Source organism: Sorex araneus, chromosome 1 (assembly GCF_027595985.1).
Source record: "Sorex araneus isolate mSorAra2 chromosome 1, mSorAra2.pri, whole genome shotgun sequence".
Taxonomy (NCBI): Eukaryota; Metazoa; Chordata; class Mammalia; order Eulipotyphla; family Soricidae; genus Sorex; species Sorex araneus.
The window spans coordinates 54,156,550-54,181,284 of record NC_073302.1 but is presented as its reverse complement, the minus strand read 5'-3'; the positions used below and the strand labels follow the sequence as shown (position 1 = coordinate 54,181,284).

General features: G+C 36.5%; 1 protein-coding gene across 2 annotated transcripts in view; it reads left to right on the top strand.

Moving 5' to 3' along the window:
* ADAMTSL1 (ADAMTS like 1) overlaps positions 1 to 24,735 on the top strand; it is a 488,758-nt gene that overhangs the window by 194,016 nt on the left and 270,007 nt on the right. For both annotated transcript variants that reach the window (XM_055147244.1, XM_004600171.2), the window contains exons 8-9: positions 7,279 to 7,390; positions 11,376 to 11,514. In XM_055147244.1, coding sequence (XP_055003219.1) covers positions 7,279 to 7,390; positions 11,376 to 11,514 — 251 coding nt within the window. The remainder of the gene's footprint in view (positions 1 to 7,278; positions 7,391 to 11,375; positions 11,515 to 24,735) is intronic.

Here is a 24,735-nt window from a genome sequence, read left to right as displayed (position 1 = left end):
GCCATATACTTTTAATTTAATTTTTTTGCTTTTTGGGTCATACCCGGTATTGAACAAGGGTACTCCTGGCTCTGCACTCAGGAATTACTCCTGGAGGTGCTGGGGGACCATATGGGATGCTGGGAATCGAACCCGGGTTGACCGCATGCAAGGCAAAAGCCCTACCTTCTGTGCTATCACTCCAGCCCCGATACTTTTAAATCTTTAATGAAGCGGTGAGAAATATTTTTAGTTCTTTGATTATTCATTATCACCAACACCCCCAGAACAACCCAAAATTGAATGTAATAGATTAAGGCATTTAATAAACAGACTCATCTGTTTTCTATTTTATTCCATTTCAGCAAATGTACTGATTTATTTCCATAGTTTCCAAGTCCTGACATCCCTGCTTGCCTTGAGTTTAGCCTGAGCACATGGACCCCTATTAAGAGGTCTCTACTCAGTTTCACAGTAGAGGACCTGCCCACAGCTTCCTTCATTCACCTCCCCAAGGTCAGAGAATCTGCAGTCAAGTCAGGTGCAGAGAATCCTGATGTCAACTGCACTCTCGGTTTATCTGGAGGATACATTTCTATATCAGTAAGAGAAATGGGCCTAGTTGTAGAACATTCTGAAATGTTCAAATCCCCTTTTATTCTATTGAAAGGAAAAAGGTATGATATTTTATAGAATGTTTTAGGGAGAGCCATTGAATATTTGATGATATTTTTGTATGTTTGTAATTTCTGCTTGATTCCTTTGATTTTACATGGATTTAACTCTCAGTCTTGACCCATATATACACACTATTACTTTATTGTAACAGTGCGTCCAATTGAAATGAAAAATGATAAGTTTTTATCTTTTCCTTTACTTTTAATGTGGAAAGACATTATATTGAGTTAGAAACCATGAATTGTTGCAATTATAGTAAATCAAGCTTGATTCAGAGCATTCTTTTTTTCTTATTAAATTAAGGAAACAAATTATAATATGCCAGCCCTCCAAACACAATTTTAAACTATCAAACAGAAGCTTTCAACCTAAGGTTAAGAACTAGAACCTGATGTATGAGGGTTTAGAGTTGTATGACTCTCAGAACTAAAAGTAAAAGTTTCGAGAAAGTGAAATTAATAAAATCAGGGAACTATTAAACATAAAGCTCATCTCTGTAAGCTACATTTCAGCACCTAGAAATGTTGCTATTTGTTACAATGTGTATGAATCTTGGGTGGAATTGTGCCAAGTGAAATAAATCATAGAGAAATAAAAACAAATTCTGCATGGTCTCATTTATATGTGACATATAAAAAGCAAAATAAACAACACCAGATTCAATGATACAGAGAACAGGTTGGTTGTTTACTAAGGCAGAGACGAGAGGAAAGGGATGTACAGAAAATGGAGGGGGTCAGAAAATAGACAATTTCAGTTCCAAGATAAAGATGTCATGGGGATGACTTTGATTAACAGTGTGGAATTAGAACTTTATATGCATAAATGCTATAATTAACAGTACTGTAAATCATGGTGCCTCAACAAAAAACTAAAATTAAAAAGGTCATATCAATGTAATAGCATGGTGATTGTAGTTTATAACTACATTTTTGAAATAGATGAGAGAATACATCTTGAAATTTTTCATTTAAGGAAAAATATTAGGATGGGTTGGGTTTTGGTTTGGGACCACACCCAGTAGTGCTCATGTGTCACTCTTGGTGGTTCTCTAGGAACCAGAGATCAGATGCTGACCTGATTCATGCAAAGTATGCACCCAGCCCTTTGATTGTATCTCTGTTCCATGAAAAGGCAGTTTAGGTAATTACTCAAAGCGTTATAAAGACTTGTTATAAACGTTTTGTAATATTTACCATTATGTGATAGACCTGAAATTTACATAAGGCTGCATGTCAATAGTAGCATTGTAGCACTGTTGTCCTGTTGTTCATAGATTTGCCTGAGCGGGCACCAGTAACATCTCTATTGTGAGTCTTGTTGTTACTGGTTTTGACATATTGAATATGACACGGGTAGCATGCCAAGCTCTGCCAATGTCAATAGTACCAATGAAAAATGCAAAATTGTGCCATCAAAGGTGAATATTGAGGGGCCTATTTTTTTGTTATTGAATCACCGTGAGAACAGTTACAAAGCTTTCAGGTTTAAGTCTCAGTCATACAATGATCAAACACCCACCCCTTTACCAGTGCACATGTTCCACCACCAAGAATCCCAGTATACCCCCCTCCCACCCCCCACCCTGCCTGTTTGGTAGATGATTTTCACTTTACTCTCTCTTTGCTTTGATTACATTCAATTTTCAGCAGAAAACACACTATTTTTATTTGGAATTTTCCCCCAACAATTAGACCTGCCGAAAAGGAATCATTAGATAATTTGTTTTCTATTGCTGATAATAAAGAGCATATGATGTCACATGGCCACAACAGCGGCCACGCTGTTTTGGAATTCTGCTATTTTGGTAATTAAGTCCAGAGGTATTTCTGTCAGCAGCTGCTGCATTCTGAGATTGGTTTGTGTGCCTCTGGGAATCATGGCCATTCAGGAGCGGAGAAGCCTTTCATGGGTGGCCGCTTGGGTTCTCATTTGGGCGGGAGCAGGGCCGGTTCCGCCGCCCCATCACGAGATTTCCCGCGCGCCCTATCACTGCAAACTCCTACCTCTCTGTCCGATTGGCTCTGAAAGGTGGTGGTTGCTATGCTGCCACAAAGGGGAAAAGGCCGAGGGACAAAAACCCTCCCCCTCCCGGGGTGGCACAGGGCCAGAGCTTAGTTCACAGTCCAGGAGTATTTCTGCCAGCAGCCACTGCATCCCGATATTGCTTTGTATGCCTCTAGGATCATGGTTATTCAGGGGCAGAGGAGCTGTTCCTGAGTGGTGTTGTGTGTGTGTGTGTGTGTGTGTGTGTGTGTGTGTGTGTGTGTGTAAGGAAAGGTCACATGGCCTTGGAGAAATAGTCCTGGTCCCCACATACTGGAGCCATCTTTGTAGAAAATGGTCACTGGGATTCCATCTGGAGAAGGCAGGGAGACTGCACCTGCTTCATTTCGGGCATCTGGGCATTATCGGCTTGGTCTGGGGTCTGGAGCATTCTCCAGCATTGTGATGCCCACTGGCCAGGATTCTTCACTGCTGAGTGCAGCAAGATGTCCAAGGAGCTTATTTTTTAACCTTAAACTTCTCTGTATTAAAATGGAAACATTAAGGAGCACTTGAAATGAAAGATCAAAGAGTGCTGCTAATGGGAAGATTGCTTGGCACTATGAAAAGAATGGCAGTTTTAAAAAAGCAAACATACCTGAATTCCAGTACTACTCATTATTTCTTAGCTATATAGCCTTGAAGAACTCCCAACCTTAATTTTCTCATTATCACTTAAATATGGAAATAACATGGTTGTGGTGGTGGTGGTGGTGTGTGTGTGTGTGTGTGTGTGTGTGTGTGTGTGAACACAGAAGCTTTAAGACTAGGTTTAGTATAAAAAAGTCTACCACATATGACAGAAATGTAGTAAGTGCAGGTTGCTGTGGCAGTTGATAATACTATTATTAAAGAAAGATATCTGGAAAAGGGAGAAGGAGGGAGGAAATGCTAGTGTGGATGGACAAAATGTAGTTGTGTGAGCAGAGATTTGGGTACCTCATGATTGGCTTTCTCTACTTGGAATAACAATGTCTATTTTCATTTCCAGTTTCTTGTCAAATAGAAGCAGACATTGTCAGCATTTATGGTCATTATACATCATTTTCATCAAGCTCATTTAATGACATTCTTTCTAAGCTGTTTGTGTTCTTTCCTTCAGCATAGAGGTTTTTAACCCTCTTTTTGAAGAACCTTCTTGTCATTCCTTCCTTCCTCTTAAAATCTGAAATGTCTTATTGTTAACTTCCAGACAGAGAAGAAAAAATTGACCCCGCTTCATATTTCTGTCTTTTTAACCAAACCAAAAGATAACCCCAGACACTAGAATAAGCTTTCTCCCACTATTTTGATATTATATATACATTTTGCTACCACCCCTTTCTTAGGGTTGTTTAATTTTCAGCTCTAGGAAAAAAAAACATGAAAAACAATCCATTTCTCTAGTCTAAACAAATGCTCTCTTCTCTCATATTTTTCACGGGGCTTATGTTCAAATGAGAACCTTCTTCTAATAGTTTTCCAGCATGATAACCATTCATCCCATGAGAGCTATAGGCTTCTGTGAGACTTTTTAAAAGTGGGGGAGGGAGGGATTTACAAAGAATGTGATTAATACTATATCCCTAAGCAAACAATTAAATATCCTGTATCTGACACATAAGACTGGAAAATATTCATCTGTGGGCTATGTTTCCCAATGCAGAAAGACTCTGTATTGCTTCAGCTGTTTTTGCTTTAACTCGGGAATCGTACCACTGTTTATTCTAGTTAGGAGAGACCTGGATACTTCATGGGTCAGAATTGTGGCATAATATTAGATGTTCTATAGGTTCTCTCTCTTCTGTCTCCTTTTCAACTCTTTTAGATTTTCTGAGGAATATTTCTTTATTTCCATAAGAACTCCAAATATTGATTGAGAGGTTAGCACTTATCTTTTGTTTCTTCGGTGATACTATTTTCCTTTGCACTCTGGGTGAGTTGAACAAGTTTAGCTGCAGAACAATAAGGCCATCTTTAAAAAAATGCAGGTCAGATCCATTAGTTTATCCCCAGATAAATGACAGTCAGGACAGTTGTAAGACTTGAAAACATTAACAAAAAGTTAAGCCACATAATTCAGCTGATTAATTTATCTCTAATTGTAGTGTAATCACAGTTAGGTGTGGTCTTCTAAGTTGTCCATGTAACTTGCTTTAACATAATTAATAGCCCCAATCTTGCCAACCTATCTAAATACTAGATAACAGGTAATTCTGTCTTTCTGGAAATGTAGGGACAGAAAAGAAATTTCCCTGGCTTATCTGGGTTCTTCATGTGTTGTTCAGGCAATTTATGTCAGACAGATTAATAGGAGAAGTAACATTTAGTCACAAACATATATATAACCCATATGACTCTAAATGCAAAGGTAGAGAATGAGTCGGAGGCAGAGGGTAGTGATGACTCTCCAGAGCTAAGAAATGATGTACGGTCCTAGGACATCAAGGAGAGAGAAGACTTCACATAATGACAAAGTGATTTATATGAAGAGGAGTGGAGGGAAGTGGTGGGGGGGAGGAAGGAAGGAAGGAAAAAGGAAGGATAAAAGAGAGAATGAGATGTGAGAGGAAAGGAAGGGGAAGGGAAGAAAAGAGAAGGAATGGGAAGGGGAGAAGAAAGGGAGGGGAGGGGAGGAGAAGAGAAGAGAGGGGAGTGGAGGAGAAAAGGAACCTGGAGGTGGGAGAAGAAAAGTAAGACAAGGAGGGAGGGGAGGAGTGGAGGGGAGGGGGGAGGAGGAAGGAGAAGGGAGGGAGAGAAGAAAGAGGAAGGAGAAAGGAGAGGAAGGGAAGGGGAACTGACACAAACACAATTCCAAGTGTCCTATACTTAGATAGTTGTCCTGCCCTAGACAGATTTTGACACTAGAAAGATTTGCTAGAGGTCACCCCAAATCTCAACTGGTAACGCCACCTGTGGAGGGAAACTGAAACTATTGAAAGGAAGGTTGTGTAGTAGTAGCCTCAGGTGCTATGGTGATGGGGAATATGGACACCTGTTCACTTAAAGACTGTGAATTTCCAGGGGAATGCTGAGTGATTTTTTTTCTAAAAAATGGGAGTGTTAGGGAAAATTAGTCTGAGAACCTCAAATCTAGACAATGCTTCTAAACTATATTCTTCTAGTTGATTAAGGAAGGTCAGAAGTTTCTCCTGAAACTGGCAGCAGCTCCAATTTTCTTACCAAGAAATGGTTCACATACTAAGTGAAAGATTATAAAGCCATTTTGTGGATATCTTGGGTAAGCCTACATGAGTATTTAGAAGAGGCCTCTCTTTCAAAATTAAGGCTCTTTCCAGTAGATGCTTTTTACCCTCTAAGTTTGAATATATTACCTTATATTATGAAAAAAATCAATGAAGAAGGATTCTTCACACCAGTCTTTCAAAAGGCTTCTTGTGACTTCTAGAAGCATATGGTTTTTGAAGTAACTACTTTTAAAATATAAAATGGTACATTTGAAGGTTTGGATTTTGGATCATGTGTATATTGCCTTGGTCTCTGGGCTTGGGTCCAGGAATTTGCATTTTAGTGAGCCCCAGTTGGTAACTTTGCACTGTAAAATGCATATGAATCAATAAGTTGCCAAGAAATTCCAGGTATGATATGTGTCTAAGTGGAAGCTACTTAATTCATTAACATTTTCCTTTTAAAAAATTCTGACTGGGATCACAAGCAGTGCTTAGGTTGTTCTAGAAGCCACTCCTATTGATACCAGGGACCACAAAATCCAATGTTTCGGGTGGGGGGGGTGGTGGTGTCTAGAACTATACTTGTGGTAATGGGGGCCCAGTGGTTTGAACTTGGGTCTGGGTACAAGCAAAGAATGCAAACCTGACTATGGAGCTCTCAACTTGTTCCCCCCTCTTTTTTATTTTTAAATCGAAAAATAAGTTAATAAGTTCTGATTGGACTAGAACAATAGCACAGTGGGTAGGGCATTGCCTTGCACACAGGCAACCCGGGTTCAATTCCTCCATCCCTCTTGGAGATTCTGGCAATATACCGAGAATATCCTGCCCGCACTGCAGAGCCTGGCAAGTTACCCATGACATATCCGATATGCCCCAAAAAAGTAACAACAAATATCACAATGGAGACGTTACTGGTGCCCGCTCAAGCAAAATCATTGAACAATGGGACAACAGTACTACAGTGCTACAGTGCTAAATTGAAAAGACCATCTTTCCTTTTAATAACTTTTGTAGTATATGTATGAGATATATACAGTACTCAGGAAAAAATTGTCTGTTTCTGAACCCACATTTCAAAATCCACACAATTTTATCAGTTATGTGAGGAAGGAGAGCAATAAAAGAGAGAAGAGGAATAAGTAATTTAGGTTGAGGTCTTCCTAGGACCTAACTATATTCTGTTGAATCTGAAATAGTGGTGAGAGCAACGGTATATGCAGGGATCATTCACTGGTTAAGTAGTAAACTAGGTGAAATTGCCATAATCACTTCCCTCCCAATGCAATCCATAACCCTACTTTAGATAATCCATGTTTCCTATGTCCATGTCCAAAATTGCAAATGACTGAGAAGGCACTGCTTAGTTCTACTAATTTCTCCCCTTCGTTCTTGTTTCCTTCAGATCCACAACTCAGGACCCGCAGACAGTACAGTTCAATTTATCTTCTACCAGCCCATCATTCACCGATGGAGAGAGACAGATTTCTTTCCCTGCTCAGCAACCTGTGGAGGAGGTAATGGTGATCTCTCAGCCTAGGCGCTCTTGGCTTGGGTGAGAGACTTGGCTAACCTGAGCAAAATTTCTTCAATCTGAAGGAAATTATTGAGTGCAGTGGTGAAACAGAGCCTTTTTTCTGAAGAGTGCCAAATCCCCTCCTCAGACAGATACCTCAGTCTCAACACCCATAAGTATTTTCTCTCTGCAGAGTCCTTGTAGGGGGAAATTGTCCTTATTTCTTTCCCTGATTTCAGGTAAGGCCAGTATGACAAAAACATATAGTTTGGCAAGGGCTTGGTTTTAAGGCAATTCCCTCCATTTGAGAAAAACTACTTGTTGAAGAAAACCTATTTATTCAGAAATTCAGTGCAGAGTGTTTTGTCAGTCTGTCATATAGCATAATGTGTCCAAAAAGAATCATATTAACTTAATTAAAGGAAGTAGTTTATTATGGGGGTGGGGGTAGGAATCACTGTAGTGAGGACATTAACTTGATTATTTTTTGACCCTGTGCCATAAGCCATACATTGAAAGATACTCCATTTGCTCTTGTTTTTTATTAAAATAGTTTATTCCTGAAGAGTTACCAAATGAATTCTTATCTTCGCCCTATCCCATGTAGGATGAGATAGGGTGAAGATAGGAATTCATTTAAATATATATATTTGTATATACTTATATAAACATTTACTATTACTGCAAAGGGTTTTCCCCCCTTTTCTGATCATAATTATAATGGTTATGTAATTTATTTCAATTATTTTTACAATTGCTTAGCCATATACATAGAGAAAATTAGTTCATTTAATTTTTTCTTGTAATGTAATGAATAACTTAATTAATAGCCAAGTATTTTTCTACTTTGCCATTATTCCCTTCAAATAAATTTTTCAGAGTAAGTTTCAGAATTTGTGTGGCTTTTGGCATATATTACCAAAGTTCGTTCCAGATGGGTAATAAGCAGCATATGAATACTTTAATTTCATTACAAACTGAGACAGTATTTGTAGATGATCATTTTTAATTCTTCTCCTATAATGAGCATAAAATTATACGTATATTTTCTTAAAAATTAGTGTATCAACTAACTCCTAACTTCAGCTTCATATAGGTCTGTAATTGTATGACTCTAAGTAGTTAGCATATAAAATTACCACTCAATTATTTTGACAAGAAAAAAGGATAGTACTTCAAAATGAAGAAAAATGTTTATCTACAAATTGTTGTAAAGCAGTAAGTATGTATGATATTATTATCGGGAACTATCATATGAATAAACCACTGAAAATTGTATTCTAAGGAATAAAATTTTAAAAGTAGTCAAAGTTATATCAATGTTAAATAACTATCAATACACATTTTAGCCTTTCAGTTAATGTTATCTGTTGCTCTACCTATTCTAAATAGAAAATTACTTTGTTTAAAAATGAACTGCCAATTGCTTTGATGTTTCCTAAGAATATATTGTTTTGATATATGTATTAATGACCAGTACAGGAAATGATTCCTTTCCTTTTTAAATGAAAACCGTGTTTTGTGAGAAGTAGCAATTCAGCAATGTGTCTACTATGAAAGTTTCACATAGAATTGCTGCTGGAGTGTAATGTTAATAACCTTGATAATTGTTTGGTCTGTAATAAGGCAATTAATGTTAAACTCATATAAGCCGAACCCCTTTGGATCAGTGGTTTTCAATATTTTGAACTATTAGAAAGTGTAGGTAAAAGGAAATTTTTTGAAAATTTTCTTTAAAAACCATAGAAACTTGCCTTCCTCTCACTTCAGAGCCCATTGTTTGAGAATAACTGACCTCTAAATTCTCTTTTATATTTCTGGTTCCAAATTCAACTGGCTGATCATTTTTGCTAAGTGTAAAAAATAGCTCCCCCAAGTACCTTATAAAATTTTAGAAATGTAATTATGTGACTTTTTAGTTATTTTACTTTTACTCTGTACTTTCATTTCACACTCTAGAATAGCTTCAAAGCAATATGTATAAGCTGAAAAGTTATTATTTTATAAAAAAATTTTAGATTTGGAATTTACATATTCCTTTGCCACTCTTTAGTACCTGATAAAATCTATACTTGAGTAGAAAGTATTATGTGGAAAATTATAAAGTCATTAGCTTGTTATAAAATTATCTGCTTTAGAGTATAAGGTAATTGAAAAATAAAAGTATATTTACTCCTATAAAATAGTATTTTCTCTTTGATTTGCTCATAAAACAAAAATTAAATGGAGCATGTGTTTTTACCATTACTTTCCATGCTTTTCATCTTTACAGTAAATTGTTAAGAGGTCTTTTTTGGTCTTTAATGAACAATTAACTTTTGTGGGTGGTCTGAGAACACAGCCTCAAGCCAGGAAATCTGGTTTATAAGCCTCCTTCTGATTTCCTAAAAAATTTTGCAAGTCTTTCAACCACTCTGAGTCTGACTTTCTAACACATATTTAGCAATAAAAATATCCGACCACCTGCCAGTGAGAATATATTTTGGGGACTGGCTAGGGATAGAAAGATACAAAAAGGCCAATAAAAAATGTTCTTCCATATGTGCATTATTTTTTACCCCAAATTTCTAAGTAGTTCTCATCACCACTAGCCACCAAATCAAAAAATCAAAAAAGATGCAGGTAGGAAAGGTAAAACACATTATAAATAGAATAAAGTACTATTCAGCTCCAGTGATTCTTAATAGAGGATTCTCTGTGCATAGTAGAGTTTTGTACATGAAAGGTAAGCTTTTAGACTTAATGTTAAAAATGAATTGACAAAGAAATAGGAGTAAGCAAAAAATTGAACATGTAAATTTATTTTTAGTGGGATTATTTTTAGTGGGATTAATGGTGTTAACTGCTAGGAACTTAATCATCCATGTATTCAACTCTATCTATTTAGGTTGAAATAGTAAAAATAATTTTCTAAGACAGCTGCAGGACATTATTCTGTGCCATATATCATTCTTCCCCACACTGACCAAGGAACACAGTCTTAAGGTGCATTGTATTTTTATTCTATTTTACTTATTTGGGGTGGAGGGAGGCACACCTCTCTCCTACCCGGATATGGTCAGCTGTTACTCCTGGCTATGCACTCAGGAATTATTCCTGATGGTGCTCAGGAACTATATGGGATACCAGGAAGTAAATCTAGTCTACCCAGTGCCAGGCAAGCACCCTATCCATTGTACTATCACTCCAGCCCCTCTATTTTACTTTTATGCATTTATTTGAGAGCTTGATCCTTAATGCCTTAGGAACAAGAATATGAAGTTCATATCTTGGGGGGGATAATAAACACTGGTAATCATATTTCTAGTTCAAATGTTTCATTTGTAGAAATAATTATATCAGAGAAATAAATACCAATATTTCTAACCATGAAGTTCTTTAATTTTACTATGCCTGTATGGGGTTAAGCTCATTAACATAATATAAATATTAAAATTTGAGTGGCTCTCTAAGGGAAACTCAAGATAGTTGAAGTCTGTGAAAATGAATGAGTCTCGTGTTTAGCACTCACCTATCTTCTACCCTGAAAACAACTGAAGCATTTGGAAGAGTTGTCATTAATGTAAGAGAGTTGGACAACATAAAGAAATATATTGAGGGCCAGAGTGATAGTAGAGTAGGTTGGGCGTTTGCCTTGCACGCGACTGACCTGGGTTTGATCCCTGGCATTTCATATGGTCTCCCGAGCACCACCAGAAGTAATTCCTGAGTGCAGAGCTAGGAGTAACCCCTGAACATCACCTGGTGTGACTCAAAATGAAAAAAAAGTTGAATTGAGATATGCATTTTTTTGTTTGGGGGCCACACTTGGCAGTGTTCAGAAGTTGCTCCCAATTCTGTGTTGGGGGTCACTCTGTATAGTTTTTAGGGGACTATAAAGAGATAGATATCAAACCCAGGCCTCTGACATGCAAATCATGTGCTTTTGACACTTGAACTGTCTTTCCAACCCTGACATGTGCGTTTGAACTTACCTGACACTGCAGGTTACCAGCTGACATCAGCTGAGTGTTATGATCTCCGGAGCAACCGAGTAGTTGCTGATCAATACTGTCACTATTACCCGGAGAACATCAAACCCAAACCCAAGCTTCAAGAGTGCAACTTGGATCCCTGTCCAGCCAGGTCAGTCAAGTTTACTAGTTCATTCTTCATAAACATAGATCAAGTTCTAAAAAAGCTTCTTTAGTGAAATGTTTTTATGTAAAAAATAAATGTGTCGAGTCCAGTGTTCATTCCTAGATGTGTCATTCTTACACATGCCCCTTACTTTTACCACTATATTTGTCATCATCTGAGTCTACATTTATAAACCTGCCAATGAAGCATACTCTTCAAGGTCATTTTTGCCTCTGATTTCTGGTCATTTGTTTCATTTCTTTAGTTTGAACCAGGTCAATGGACCATAACAAATGTGTGGCGCAATGTTCTCAGGATTCATTCTCTTTTAACTTTGTCACCTGATCAGTGACAAATCAGAGCAGAACATAGCTGACAGCCTCAGCTGACCCATTTTAACCTGTGCTGGCTCACACTGATCAATTAAATTCAAAACCAGTCTTGCATCTAGTTATGTAGTTGGACAAAGTCAGCATTTGTTCAAGGAGAAACCAGGACTTATTTCTCACAGTCAGATTTAGTTTAAGTTTTCTTAATTAGTAGCTTGCAAAAGACATTTAACCCTTTCACCTATCATGGATTGATTTTTTAAAAAATCGTTATTGGCTGTCAAATTACTTACACTATAAAGAATAAGTTTGGCAAATGAAGTATTGTTACTTATAAGTAACCATAACTTATAATAACAAGAATAAGTATAATAACAAGTATCTTTTCATGGGTATAGCATTTGCTTTTTTATTTGCAACTTCCATTATTCGCTTAACTTATTTATTCTCAACATATGAGAGAATAAGCCAAATTAGACAAAAAATAAACCCCTAAAAATTTAATCAAGAAGACCAAAATATCAAGACCCCTCTCCCAAGCTCTTTGAATGTCTGAGAAGAATCTCAATTTTTAAAATCATAGTTTACCCATTGTATGGGTATAAAAAACTAGGAATACTTAGAATATAATATGAGCAATGTAGATGATAATGACTTTATCTATAATAATAAGCAATGCAATTTTAGCTTTTATTTTCTCCTGTTCATTTTTTATAACTTGCATTCTTTCATTTTTTTCTGCCTTACACTTATGAATTCTATTTTGACTTGTGATATGAAGTTATTTTTAACTAACTTTTTCAAAACTTAATATCTAGTTTGGAAAAGAGAATTTTAAATCACATGATTTTATTAGGAAAGCAATAGATATTTTATAATGAGAATTAATTTTCATGAAGTTTAGTTTACTTTCATATTTCACCAGGAAATAATTTATTAAGAATGGAATAAAAACTGGAATATTTTTGTTAATCTGTTTTATTCATATTCCATAATTAAATGGAATTTAAAAGGATATATTGTAAAAATTTTGCTTAATGTTCTTTATTTTAGAAATATGAAGAGTATAAGAATTGTTTTAGCCAAAATATTTATCTTATGAAATTCAACCTGATTTTCAAATTATTCTGTTTCCTATAAATCTTTTTCTACCTGACTATCAGTGTGTGAAATGCATAGTTATTCCAGATGGGTGTACTCAATCTCAGACTTTGAAAATCTGATAACTTCCTTAAAAATTGATGAACAAGAATAATTTACCTCCCTTAAATGTGTGAAACTTCTCCCCCAGAAAAATATTTTAGTGTAAAGAGAGCCATGAAGACAACTGTGAAATAAAAACATTTTGTTAAAATTTTTGAGATAATGTTTGTAATCAGGAAAAATTTCCTTATCTTCCTCTGACTTTTGATTCTTATCTTTTTTTTTCTGTTGGCATAATATCTTTTGGCCTATTATAATGCAGAAGCAAAAACTTATTCCACATCCAAAGAACTTTGCCCATGAAATGTATGCTTACTCTGTTATTTTAAAACATCTCATAGATTATATGCATAAATTTTGTGACATGTCTACATAAAAAAGAGATAAGAAGTAAGTTTAAGGAAAATGTCAGGAAGCTTCTTTTTTCTCATAACAAAATAATTAAGCAAAGCTATTAAAATTAAGAACTACCAACAGTGAAGTTAATAGGGAACTGCTTTAGGGAGTGCTTAGATATATTTTGAAGTTGTTACTTGCTAATTCCTATGTAATTTCTTGGGTTTGTTCACATACTAAGAATCAAAATAACCTTTCTAGTTTTCCGTAAAGAATAAGAAGTGATGATCTTATAAAAGAAGATAAAGGGACTATAAAAGTGACCTGTCCTCTTATTAGATTTTACAACATCAATTCTTCAAGAAATTGTTTTCTATTAGAGGTTGCTGAAATAACAGTGTTCTAAACATCATGAACACTCCTTTCCAGCAGTTTTTCACACCATGCTCACTCAGATTATTAAAGCTCATTTGAAAAATGTCAAAAAAAAGAAATTCTTTTCTAAATACGAATTTAACTAATACTAAAATCAATGTGACACATTGACCTTTAACCTATGTATTCATGTCCAAAATTAAAAATCCCAAAGCAAATGTATTTATTTATATTTTTCATACAGAAAGTCACATGTTTGAATTTTAAAAGAAGTTATTATATTTTTAATTTATCTGTGTTACACTAGTCTTTTTTTATTATTGTACACTGTTTCTTTTTTATTTGTTCTCTTTCTACACTGGAAAGTACCACAGACAGTGAAGAGTACAGTAATGATTAAGTCTACAACCCTAAATTCATTATTATCTTCACTATTATTATAGACTTCAGAACTACCACATTCTCACCCACAAATTGGGGTGGAGCAGATTTTTCCATTAAATTAGTACTTTCAGACCATGCCTGTGGAAGATGTCTGTAAAGTTACTCTACTAAATTTATGTATTTTGAAATATTTATAAACAATAATTCACAAGAAAAGTTTATTTTGTTAGGTAAAACTCATTTTAACTTATTTGAGCTAAGGTAAACAAAAAAAATATAGTAACAATTCTAAAATGTTTTAAAAATCAAATACTCTGCCCTCACCCTTACCTTTTCTATTATGTCTATAAAAATTTTTTTAAATCCTAATATTGAAAGATTGAGTTTAAAAAACTTTTGTCATTAACGACTATATCTCTGTGTAAATATAGCTTCTTCCTTACTATACATATAAAACCAAAGCAAACTAGAAATGAATTGATCGTAATTAGTCATTATCCTTATCTTCATTTTTTTCTATAACCTCAGTGTTCTCATTAATTTGCATTAAGTGAAGGAAATATTAGACATTCAAACTAGAAAATGACACTAATCACTCTCTTCACTCACCAGTTTTATCCACTGATTTCTGTAGTTGTGGATTAATTCATCTATTTGTTTTTAGAGCTAAAAAGACTGACAACCTACTCTTCTTGAAATAATAATTTTATGCTCACATGGCTTTTTTTCAAACATAAATATTGATGAATTTAAATTCTATGATAAAATAACAAATATCACTAATTGTCCACTATTCCCAAATAACCACTGCTAATGCTTTTGCTATATACTGTATTTTCCTTTCTATTCATGTCTTTCATTCATAACATAGATGGGAATTTAATGTATACAGTAGACATTTAGAATTTAGTGTTTATGGTTTCTGCTCTTCCTAAGAAAGCCCAAATAGTTCTGGCATGCAATAGCTTGACATCTTGCTGAGATAAGAATTTCAGTATCTTGTATTCTAAGACCAACAATTGAGCCTAACTGGCTGCCCAGCAGTTCGTCTCAAGAGAACTTTGATGCTCTCAGATGATGTCATGTCTATAGTCATTTTCATAAAGTGGTAGTGTGCCTATAATAGGAAGGGAAAGGAAAGGGAAGTTGAAAATTGAATGGTTTTTAGCTAAAATTAAGAATTTTTTCATTAGAGTACTATGAACATGACATCTCTGACCTCATCAAATGCTCTATAACACTGTAGCACTGTCATTCTGTTTTTCACTATCAATTTGCTAGAGCGAATACCAGTAACATCTCCATTGTGAGACTTGTTACTGTTACTTGTTACTTGTTGTTAATGTTCTATATGCAGACAAATATAAATGCTGATAGTACTGCCAACTTGGGTGCTGCCACAAGTCCAAGAGGCATGTCTCTTCAAAATGTCAGGAACTACAACAAATTTCTATTTCATTTCTATTTCATTCTACTTATTTAATTCTGCTGTGTGAACCCTTTCCTGTGTATGGGGCTAAGTCTCTTGGGTTCAAGTGTACAGTTCAAGTGTACTGTCTTCTCAAGACTGCCATGCTGAAATTGTAGTTCCAGTCTTAGACAGGAGGGAAAAGAAAGAAATTAATGCAGTGACTGCTACTTTATAATACTATGTTATCTTTGCCTTCTGGGTGAAAGATCAATCTCACTATGTGGCCAGAAAGTCTAAAACTGTATATCTATTGCTCAGCACCAAATAAAAAAGTCTTATTTTGGGTTCAGTTAATAGGCACTTTTTGTTTTCAAAGAGATTTAAATGTAAAATATGCTACATTTGGCCTTATATATCTCAGACTCAGACTGGTAAGATGTTAAGTCTGTCTAGGGGAAATTGTGCAAGACATTGTTCATGAGAAGATCAGAGAGCTACCTTTTCAGATGTTTTTGGCATAGACCTCTAGTTTTCCCTCCAGCGCAGTAATGAAGGGGGCTTAAATTGGCAAGGGTTGGACAAGTGAAAAAAGCTCTCACTCATCACACTATCATGGTCACAATCATTAACAAACAAATCTGTTTTTAACTGAAACTATATCCAGATTCCCCCTTCCCTCAAGGAATTCAGAGAAACAGTCCTAAGCAAATGCCCAAACTTGTATATCCCAAGCATCAGTTCTTGGTGAGTTCAAGTGGGATTTTTTTTGTCTACTTCCATTTAATTTGACAACAAACTGCGTAAATTCATCCTTTGCAGTGGACCAAATTATGAACATTACCTCAGAACTGAATTCGAAGGCAACTGTAAAGACATAATCTGCATCATGAGAGGCAGTGTGTCTAGTGTAGAAATTTGGTCACACTATCTTGGTGGCATGCAAGTCCAACAATTACCCTGTTGGTAGTTTGAAGAGAACTTTGAAGTAAAACAGTTTAACCCAGAAATATCTGATGGTAGATGTTTTGGCAAATTATTCTCTCTAAGCCCAAGAGTTTTTCATCCTGGAAAGTGAAGATAATAGTACTTACCTCATAGAGTAGCCATGAGGAATAAATGATGTTATACATGTAAATAGCTTGGTATAGTGCCTGACACATGATAAGCTACAATACAGGTTAGTTTGCAGTAATTATTATGAATAAGATCACAGTTATTGTTGATGTAATCTTAGAGAAATTCCTCAACTCTGGAGAAATCAATTTTCTTTTTTTTTCTTTTTTTTAAAAAAATTTATTATTGAGTCACCGTGTGGAAAGTTACAAAGTTTTCAGGTTTAAGTCTCAGTTATACAATGCATGAAAACCCATCCCTTCACCAGTGCACATATTCCACCACCAAGAATCACAGTATAGCTTCACCCCACACCCCCACACCCCTAGAACCCCCACACCCTCAGCCCCCCTCAGCCCCCCCCCCGCCTGTGTAACTAATAAATTTCACTTTACTTTCACTTTGATTGCATTCAATATTTCAACAAAACTCACTATTATTGTTTGGAGAGTCTCTCCCCTAAAGTCGGACCTGCTGAAAAGGAAGCATTAGATAATTTGTTTTCCATTGCTGAGAATGAAAAGGTATGAGGTTGAGTGACCGCACTTAGTGGCCTCACGGTCTTGGGTTTCTGTATTTTAGTATTTTAATAACTAAGTCCAGAGAGATATCTGCCAGAAGTTGCATCGTTGCCAACTTGTACTTCTCAGTTACATTATATTCCACATATGAGTGCAATCTTTCTATGTCTGTCTCTTTCTTTCTGACTCATTTCACTCAACATGATACTTTCCATGTTGATCCATTTATATGCAAATTTCATGACTTCATGTTTTCTGACAGCTTCATAGTATTCCATTGTGTAGATGTACCAAAGTTTCTTTAACCAGTCATCTGTTTTGGGGCACTCTGGTTTTTTCCAGATTCTGGCTATTGTAAACAGTGCTGCAAGGAACATAGAAATGCAGATGCCATCTCTACTATACCTTTTTGCCTCTCAGGGATATGTTCCCAGGAGTGGTATTGCTGGGTCAAATGGAAGCTCAATTTCTAATTTTTTGAGAATCGTCCATATTGTTTTCCAAAAGGGCTGAACCAGTCGGCATTCCCACCAGCAGTGAAGAAGATTCCCTTTCTCCCCACATCCACGCCAACACCGGTTGCTTTTGTTTTTTGGGATGTGGGCCAGTCTCTGTGGTGTGAGATGATATCTCATGGTTGTTTTGATCTGCATCTTCCTGATGATTAGTGATGTTGAACATTTTCTCATGTGCCTCTGAGCCATTCGGATTTCTTCTTTGGGAAAGTTTCTGTTCATTTCATCACCCCATTTTTTGATCGGGTTGGCAGTTTTCTTCTTGTGGAGTTCAACTAGTGCATTGTATATCCTTGTTATCAACCCTTTATCGGATGGGTACTGCGTAAATATCCTTTCCCATTCTGTAGATTGTCTTTGTACTTTGGTCACTGTTTCTCTTGAGGTGCAGAAGCTTCTTAGTTTGAGATAGTCCTATTTATTTATCTCTGCTTTCACTTACTTGGCCAGTGGCGTGTCAGCTTTTCTTATCCATGAAAGAAAGAGTGTGACACTAGAATTCTGTTTTGGATAAAAAGATAATTTTCTGTTGTTTTACAACAGCAGACATAAATTCCAATCAAATATTTTTAAAACTATGATTAAAATAAGGTAATTTGCAACTTCTGAAATTTCAGTTATCAATGATTTCATAATCCCCACTTTAATTCACTGTGTAATGATGCAGGTTAATTTACATGGGATTTAATTTACATAGGATTTATGCCAGTCTGTCTCCAGTAAAGAATTCAATGTAAGGACTAGAAATTAAATTATATAAGGACTATAAATTAAAGTATATACAATGTTTTCCTAATCACCGAGGTCTATTTATTATAATGGCTAAATGATTTAGAAAAGTAATATTTTCCTTTCTTTTAATCAATCTCACTTAAATATACTATTTAAGCAATTAATGAATAAGCAATAAGAAAGACCAAAAAATCTTCATGCATCATTTATAATGAGATAAAAAAAAACCTTCTGGTACCTTTTAGATTGTATGACCATATTCTTCCCAAATATATAGACAGACCATCTATTATAAGACGATCTGTTATTGGATCATTTGATTCTTGCACTAAGACACTTTGTCACTAACAATACTGATAAATTATTCTACTTAAATTTTCTTTTTTTCTTTTTTGGGAGTCCCTGTTAAGCATTTCTAAGGGGACCTAGAGTCACACTCAGTGATACTCAGTCAACTTCACGAGACAACTCAGTGCTAAGGCCAGAGGACACAGCACTGTTCAGGCCTTGTCACGTTAGGAACCACCAGGGTCATACCTGATGACACTGTGGGGACCTCCAGTGTTACACCTATTGTTTCTCAGGGGATCGTATGGTGTTAGGGTCCACTTGCAAAGCATTCACTCCTGATCCCTGTTTTCTCTCCCAGCCCTGTATCTTAAACTCTTTCAAGGTATAATTTTTTTATGTAATTCTTGTCATCAACTTATGAGAGTGGGCATTGTCATCATTGCTAACCTCAGTATTTCAGTTGCCTTTATTAGTTCAGTGACTACTTCACTAAACACCTTTCACCCTGAAAATGTGCCATTTGTAAAATAAGTATAACATTCTAGTGCAGAGTAGCCTTAAGAATTAGATGAGATCATGTATGTAAAGCTCTTAGCAAATTGTCAGTCTCACAAAAGTCAGCTGTCATTAGTAACATGAGAGCCAACCTGTAAAATGTAAATTTTTTGTTTGCCCAATATTATTTTTACTTGATGTTTATAAAGATCTTTCACTTAGTTTGATTTTAAGATTTTCTCATTTGCTTTTTTTCCCTGGGAATTTAGGAGCTAGAGATGGTATTTTTAGATGGAGAAGCTGAAGCCCTAAAAGATTAAGTGAATGCCTCCAGGTTAGGATAGAAGCAAGATCACTAAGCCTTGGTTTTAAATTCTTTCACTTCTAGAGTATCTCCTATCATACATAAATTCATGTGCCCTGGTCCCTGGCATAGAATTCATGCCAGTAGATCCAAAAATGCCCTTGTTCTGCATTATGGTTTTAGCAACCAAGGAGATCTGATTTAAACTCAACTGTCTTCCACAGATAGCACAAAACTGCTAACCATATCATTGCAAAGTTTGGTGCCAGGGGATCACTTACTCAGGTCAGGCACATCTCTTTCATATAAACATCGTTACTGATATTTACTTAAATCAAACAAAGGCTGAATATGTCAGAGGAGTAAAAGAAAAAGTAAAGCCCCCAAATGTTAGTGTCATTTATTTAAATGTAGAAAACAGTTCAGACATCACAGTCATTAAATTAATATGTTGTAACTATAGAAAGGAAACATTAACATGCTATTTCATAGAGCAATGTTAGCATTTTGGGTCAAATGATTAGAAACTGCCCAGTAATGTTTTTATTTTAGCAAAAAATAAATAGGTGCCTGAAATTTTTTTTTTTTGCAAATTTTGGATGATGGAGCATTTTTTTTGGGGATCTGATCCAAGAAGTTTTTTATTTTCTATTTAGGATGATTTTAAAGCATATGAACTGTTTATAGACTGTGCCTTCATGCTGAATCCTAACTTGCCCTGATAAATAGAGAAACTTAATGTGTTATGTAAAATCACCAAACGTTCAAGTAAAAGGAATTTTGAGCTAGTATCTAGCTAAGTGATTTTCAGCCTATGACTCACAGGGCTGTGTTCACAGCTGTTGTTCACAGGTTCTGAGTTCTGCCTTCAGTGGAGATTAGGAAGGGGACAGGGCAGATGGTACTAAATGCGATAAATTTTCAGGCACCAATTCTTAAAAAAAATGAACATGAGATATATAGTTACAAAGCTGTTTGTTACTGGGTTCCAGTCATACAATGTTCTATCACTCATTCCTTCACCAATGTACATTTCCCACACCAATGTCCTCAGTTTCCCTCCCAGGCTCCTCCCTCCCCAAAGCCTGCCTCTATGGCAGACTCTCTCTCTCTCTCTCTCTCTCTCTCTCTCTCTCTCTCTCTCTCTCTCTCTCTCTCTCCCTCCCTCCCTCTGTTTCTTTCTCTGTCTCTCTCTTTCTCTCTCTGTCTGTCTGTCTCCCTCCCTCCCTCCCTCTCTTTCTCTCTCTCCTTCTCTGTCTCTGTCTCTCTCCCTCCCTCTCTTTCTCTTTCTATCTCTTTGTCTGTCTTTCTGTCTGTCTGTCTGTCTGTCTCTCTCTCTCTCTCTCTCTCTCTCTCTCTCTCTCTCTCTCACCCCTACCTGCCCTTGCCCTTCTCTCTTTTTACCTTTTGGGTATTATGGTTCACAATACAAGTACTGAAAGGTTATCATGTTTGTCATTTACTCATTTCAGCACTCAGCACTTGTCCAGAGTGATCATTTACAGCTATCTTTGTCATAGTGGTTCCTTCTCTATCCTAGCTGTCCTATCCCCACCACTATTTGTGACAAGCTTTCATCATAGACCATTCCTCTTAGCCCTTATTTCTACTGTCCTTGGATATTAGTCTCAGACAATGTTGTTGATGACTGGATAAAGAAAATATGGTAGATTTACATAATAGAATACTATGCAGCCACCAGGAAAAATATAGTCATGAAATTCGCTTAAAAATAGTTAGACATGGAGAGCATCATGGTGAATAAAATGAATCAGAGGTAGAGGAACAGACATAGAATGATTTAACTCATTTGTGGAATATTAAAACAACAATAACAACATTGTCTGAGACAATGGGTTATTTCCAGATCCTGGCTGTTTTGAATAGTGCTTCAATAAACATAGAAATGCAGATGGCTTTTCTGCAGTGTGTTTTTGAGCCCCCAGGGTATATTCCCAGAAGTGGTATTGCTGAGTTATGGAAGCTCAATTTTTTAGCTTTTTGAGGAATATGCATATTGTTTTCCAGAAAGGCTGGATCAATTAGCTTTCCCATCAACAATGAAGAAGAGTCCCTTTCTCCTAGAATCCACACCAGCACTAGTTTCTCTGTTGATTTGAATGTGTGCCAGTATCTGTGGTGTGAGATATCTCATTACTGTTTTGATTTGCATCTCCCTGATGATTAATGTAGAGCATTTTTCATGTGTCCTTTCGCCATTTGTATTTCTTCTTTTGGGAAGTTTCTGTTCATTTCTTCTCCCCATTTTTGATGGAGTTGGATCTTTTTCTTGTAAAGTTCTACCAGTGTCTTATATATCTTGGATATTAACCTCTTATCAAATGGGTATTGGGTAAATATTTTTTCCTATTCTGTGGGCTGTCTTTGTATCATAGTCACTGTTTCTTTTGAGATTTAGAAACTTCTTAGTTTAATTTAGTCCCATTTGTTTATCTTTGCTTCCACTTTTTTGTCACTTTCATCTTTGACGATACCTTTTTTAAAAAAATAATTTATTGAATCACCATGAGATAGTTACAAGCTTTCATGTTTGGGTTACAGTCACACAATGATCAAACACCCATCCCTCCAGCGCACATTCCCCACCACCAATCTCCCTGGTATACCCCCTTTTCCCACCTTCCCCCTGCCTCCATGGCAGACAGTATTTCCCATACTCTCTCTCTACTTTTAGGCATTATGGTTTGGAATACAGAAAATGAGAGGTTATCATGTTTGGTCCATTAACTGCTTTAAGCACACATCTCCCATCCTGACTGATTCCTCCAGCCATCATATTCTTAGTGATTCCCTTCTCGAGTCCAGCTGCCTTCTCTTCTCTGCTCATGAGGCAAGCTTCCCGCTATGGATCAGTCTTCCTGGCCCTTGTATCTACTGTCCTTGGGTGTCAGCCTCATGTTATGTTATTTTATACTCCACAAATGAGTGCAGTCCTTCTATTTCCGTCTCTCTCTTTCTGACTCATAGTACTCTCCATGTCTACCCATTTATAAGCAAATTTCATGACTTCATCTTTTCTAACAGCTGCATAGTATTCCATTGTGTAGATGTACCAAAGTTTCTTTAACCAGTCATCTGTTCTAGGGCACTTAGGTTGTTTCCAGATTTTGGCTATTGTGAACAGTGCTGCAATGAACATATAGGTACAGATGTCATTTCTACTCTGCTTTTTCGCATATTTGGGATATATTCCCAGAAGTGATATTGCGGGGTCATATGGAAGCTGAATTTCTAGTTTTTGAAGGACTGTCTATATTGTTTTCCAGAAAGGCTGGACCAGTTGGCATTCCCACCAACAGTGAAAAAGCATCTCTTTTCCCCCACATCCATGCCAGCACTGGTTGCTTTTGTTCTTTTGAATGTGTGCCAGTCTCTGTGGTGTGAGACTGTATCTCGTTGTTTTGATTTGCCTCTCCCTGATGGCTAGCAATGTGGAGCATTTTTTCATGTGCCTTTTTGGCCGTTTGTATTTATTTTTTGAGGAAACTTCTGTTCATTTCTTCTCCCTATTTTTGATGGGACTAGAGATTTTTTTCTTATATAATTCTACTAGTGTCTTGTATATCCTGGATATTAATCCCTTATCAGATGGGTATTGGGTAAATATTTTTTCCCTTTCTGTATTTTGATCACTGTTTCTTTTGAAGTGCAGAAGCTTCTTAGTTTGATGTGGCCCCATTTGTTTCTGTTTGCTTCCATTTGTATTGTCAGTGGTGTTATTGAGGGTTCTACCCACATTTTTTCCATGTACCTTGTGTATTTAGGTCTGATATTAAGGTCTTTAATGCATTTTATCTGAATTTGCAGGCACCCATTCTTACTGCGTATAAAACTCCTGATTTGACCCACTAAAAGTTTGCAGAAGTCGGGGCTGGAGCAATAGCACAGTGGGGAGAGTGTTTGCCTTTCATGCGGCAAACCTGGGTTCGATTCCCAGCATCCCATATGGTATCTCAAGCACCGCCAGGAGTAATTCCTGAGTGCAGAGCCAGGAGTAACCCCTGTGCATCACCGGGTGTGACCCAAAAAGAAAAAGAAAGTTTGCAGAAGTGCAGGTGTACTTCACTCATGGCTTCATAAAATGGCAAGAAGAAGACCTAGGCTTATATTTTCCTTCTCCTGGTTGGGAGATTGTGCTTTTTCTCCTTTTGACTTCCATTTCTGTGGTCTGACACTCACGAAAGGGCTAGTAATAGTGTTTTTTCCAACTTTGTATTACTTTCTCCTCTTCCATTCTCAACTGTTGCTTAGGAAGTGATTGCTTTCTGTGGTGTGGGGGGAAGGATGAGTTACTATTTTCTGTACAAGAATCTCTTCCTGCCACCCACATTTTCATGATTGTTTTTCTGAAATGAGTACCTATCCTGTATTGTGTTATGTTAGGGACCATGGTGAAAGCAAAAAAAGGAATCTGTTGATTCTGGGTCCCCAAACTTCTGGGAGATGGGTAAAGCTGGGTTGGAAAGTTACAAAGCAGTATGCTATCAGAAAAACACATGAGACAAGAGGAGGTAAAAAAATTTAAGTTACCATGGCTCTTTCTGGGAGGTATCCAATGAAAAGACAGTGAAGACCAACAGGCCAGAGCATAGTTGACATTGATCAATCCCTCCTCTGCCTTGCATCACTCAATCATTTCTGCATGCCCCAGCTGCCTTCCTTAACTGCCAAACCACTCCTTTTTACTTAGTCTGTCGTTTTCTCAAGATAGCAGAGCTAAAGATAAGGAGCAGCACTAGAAATGTGACCAGGAGTGGTGGTTTGAGAATCTTTAACCTTGTGTTTGTTTGCTTTAATTATACATGGTAGTTTGTGTCTTGCTTCTGTGTTCACATCCCGATGATGTGATTTGAATCCAGGAGTATTTACTAATTTTTCTGACTGTGCATATCACTGTGCCAATAATTAAAGTGAAGAACCCAAGATAGGTTCTGCTCCATAATGTAAAACTAAAGGAAACTTATACTTAGTTACAAGTGAATATATAGTTAACAGTGATGAGAGAAATTAATCGTGTGATGGATAAGAGATTTATACATAGATGTTGAAAGGGAAAACTTGTACAGGCTTCAGAAGGGGTAGCACTTGATTAAGAATGCCACTGTGCATTAGAACACCATTTGTGTCTTCTGACTCGGGGAGTGAAGTGTCAGTTGCTCTGACAACAATTAGCAGGATGTATTGGAGGAATCAATGC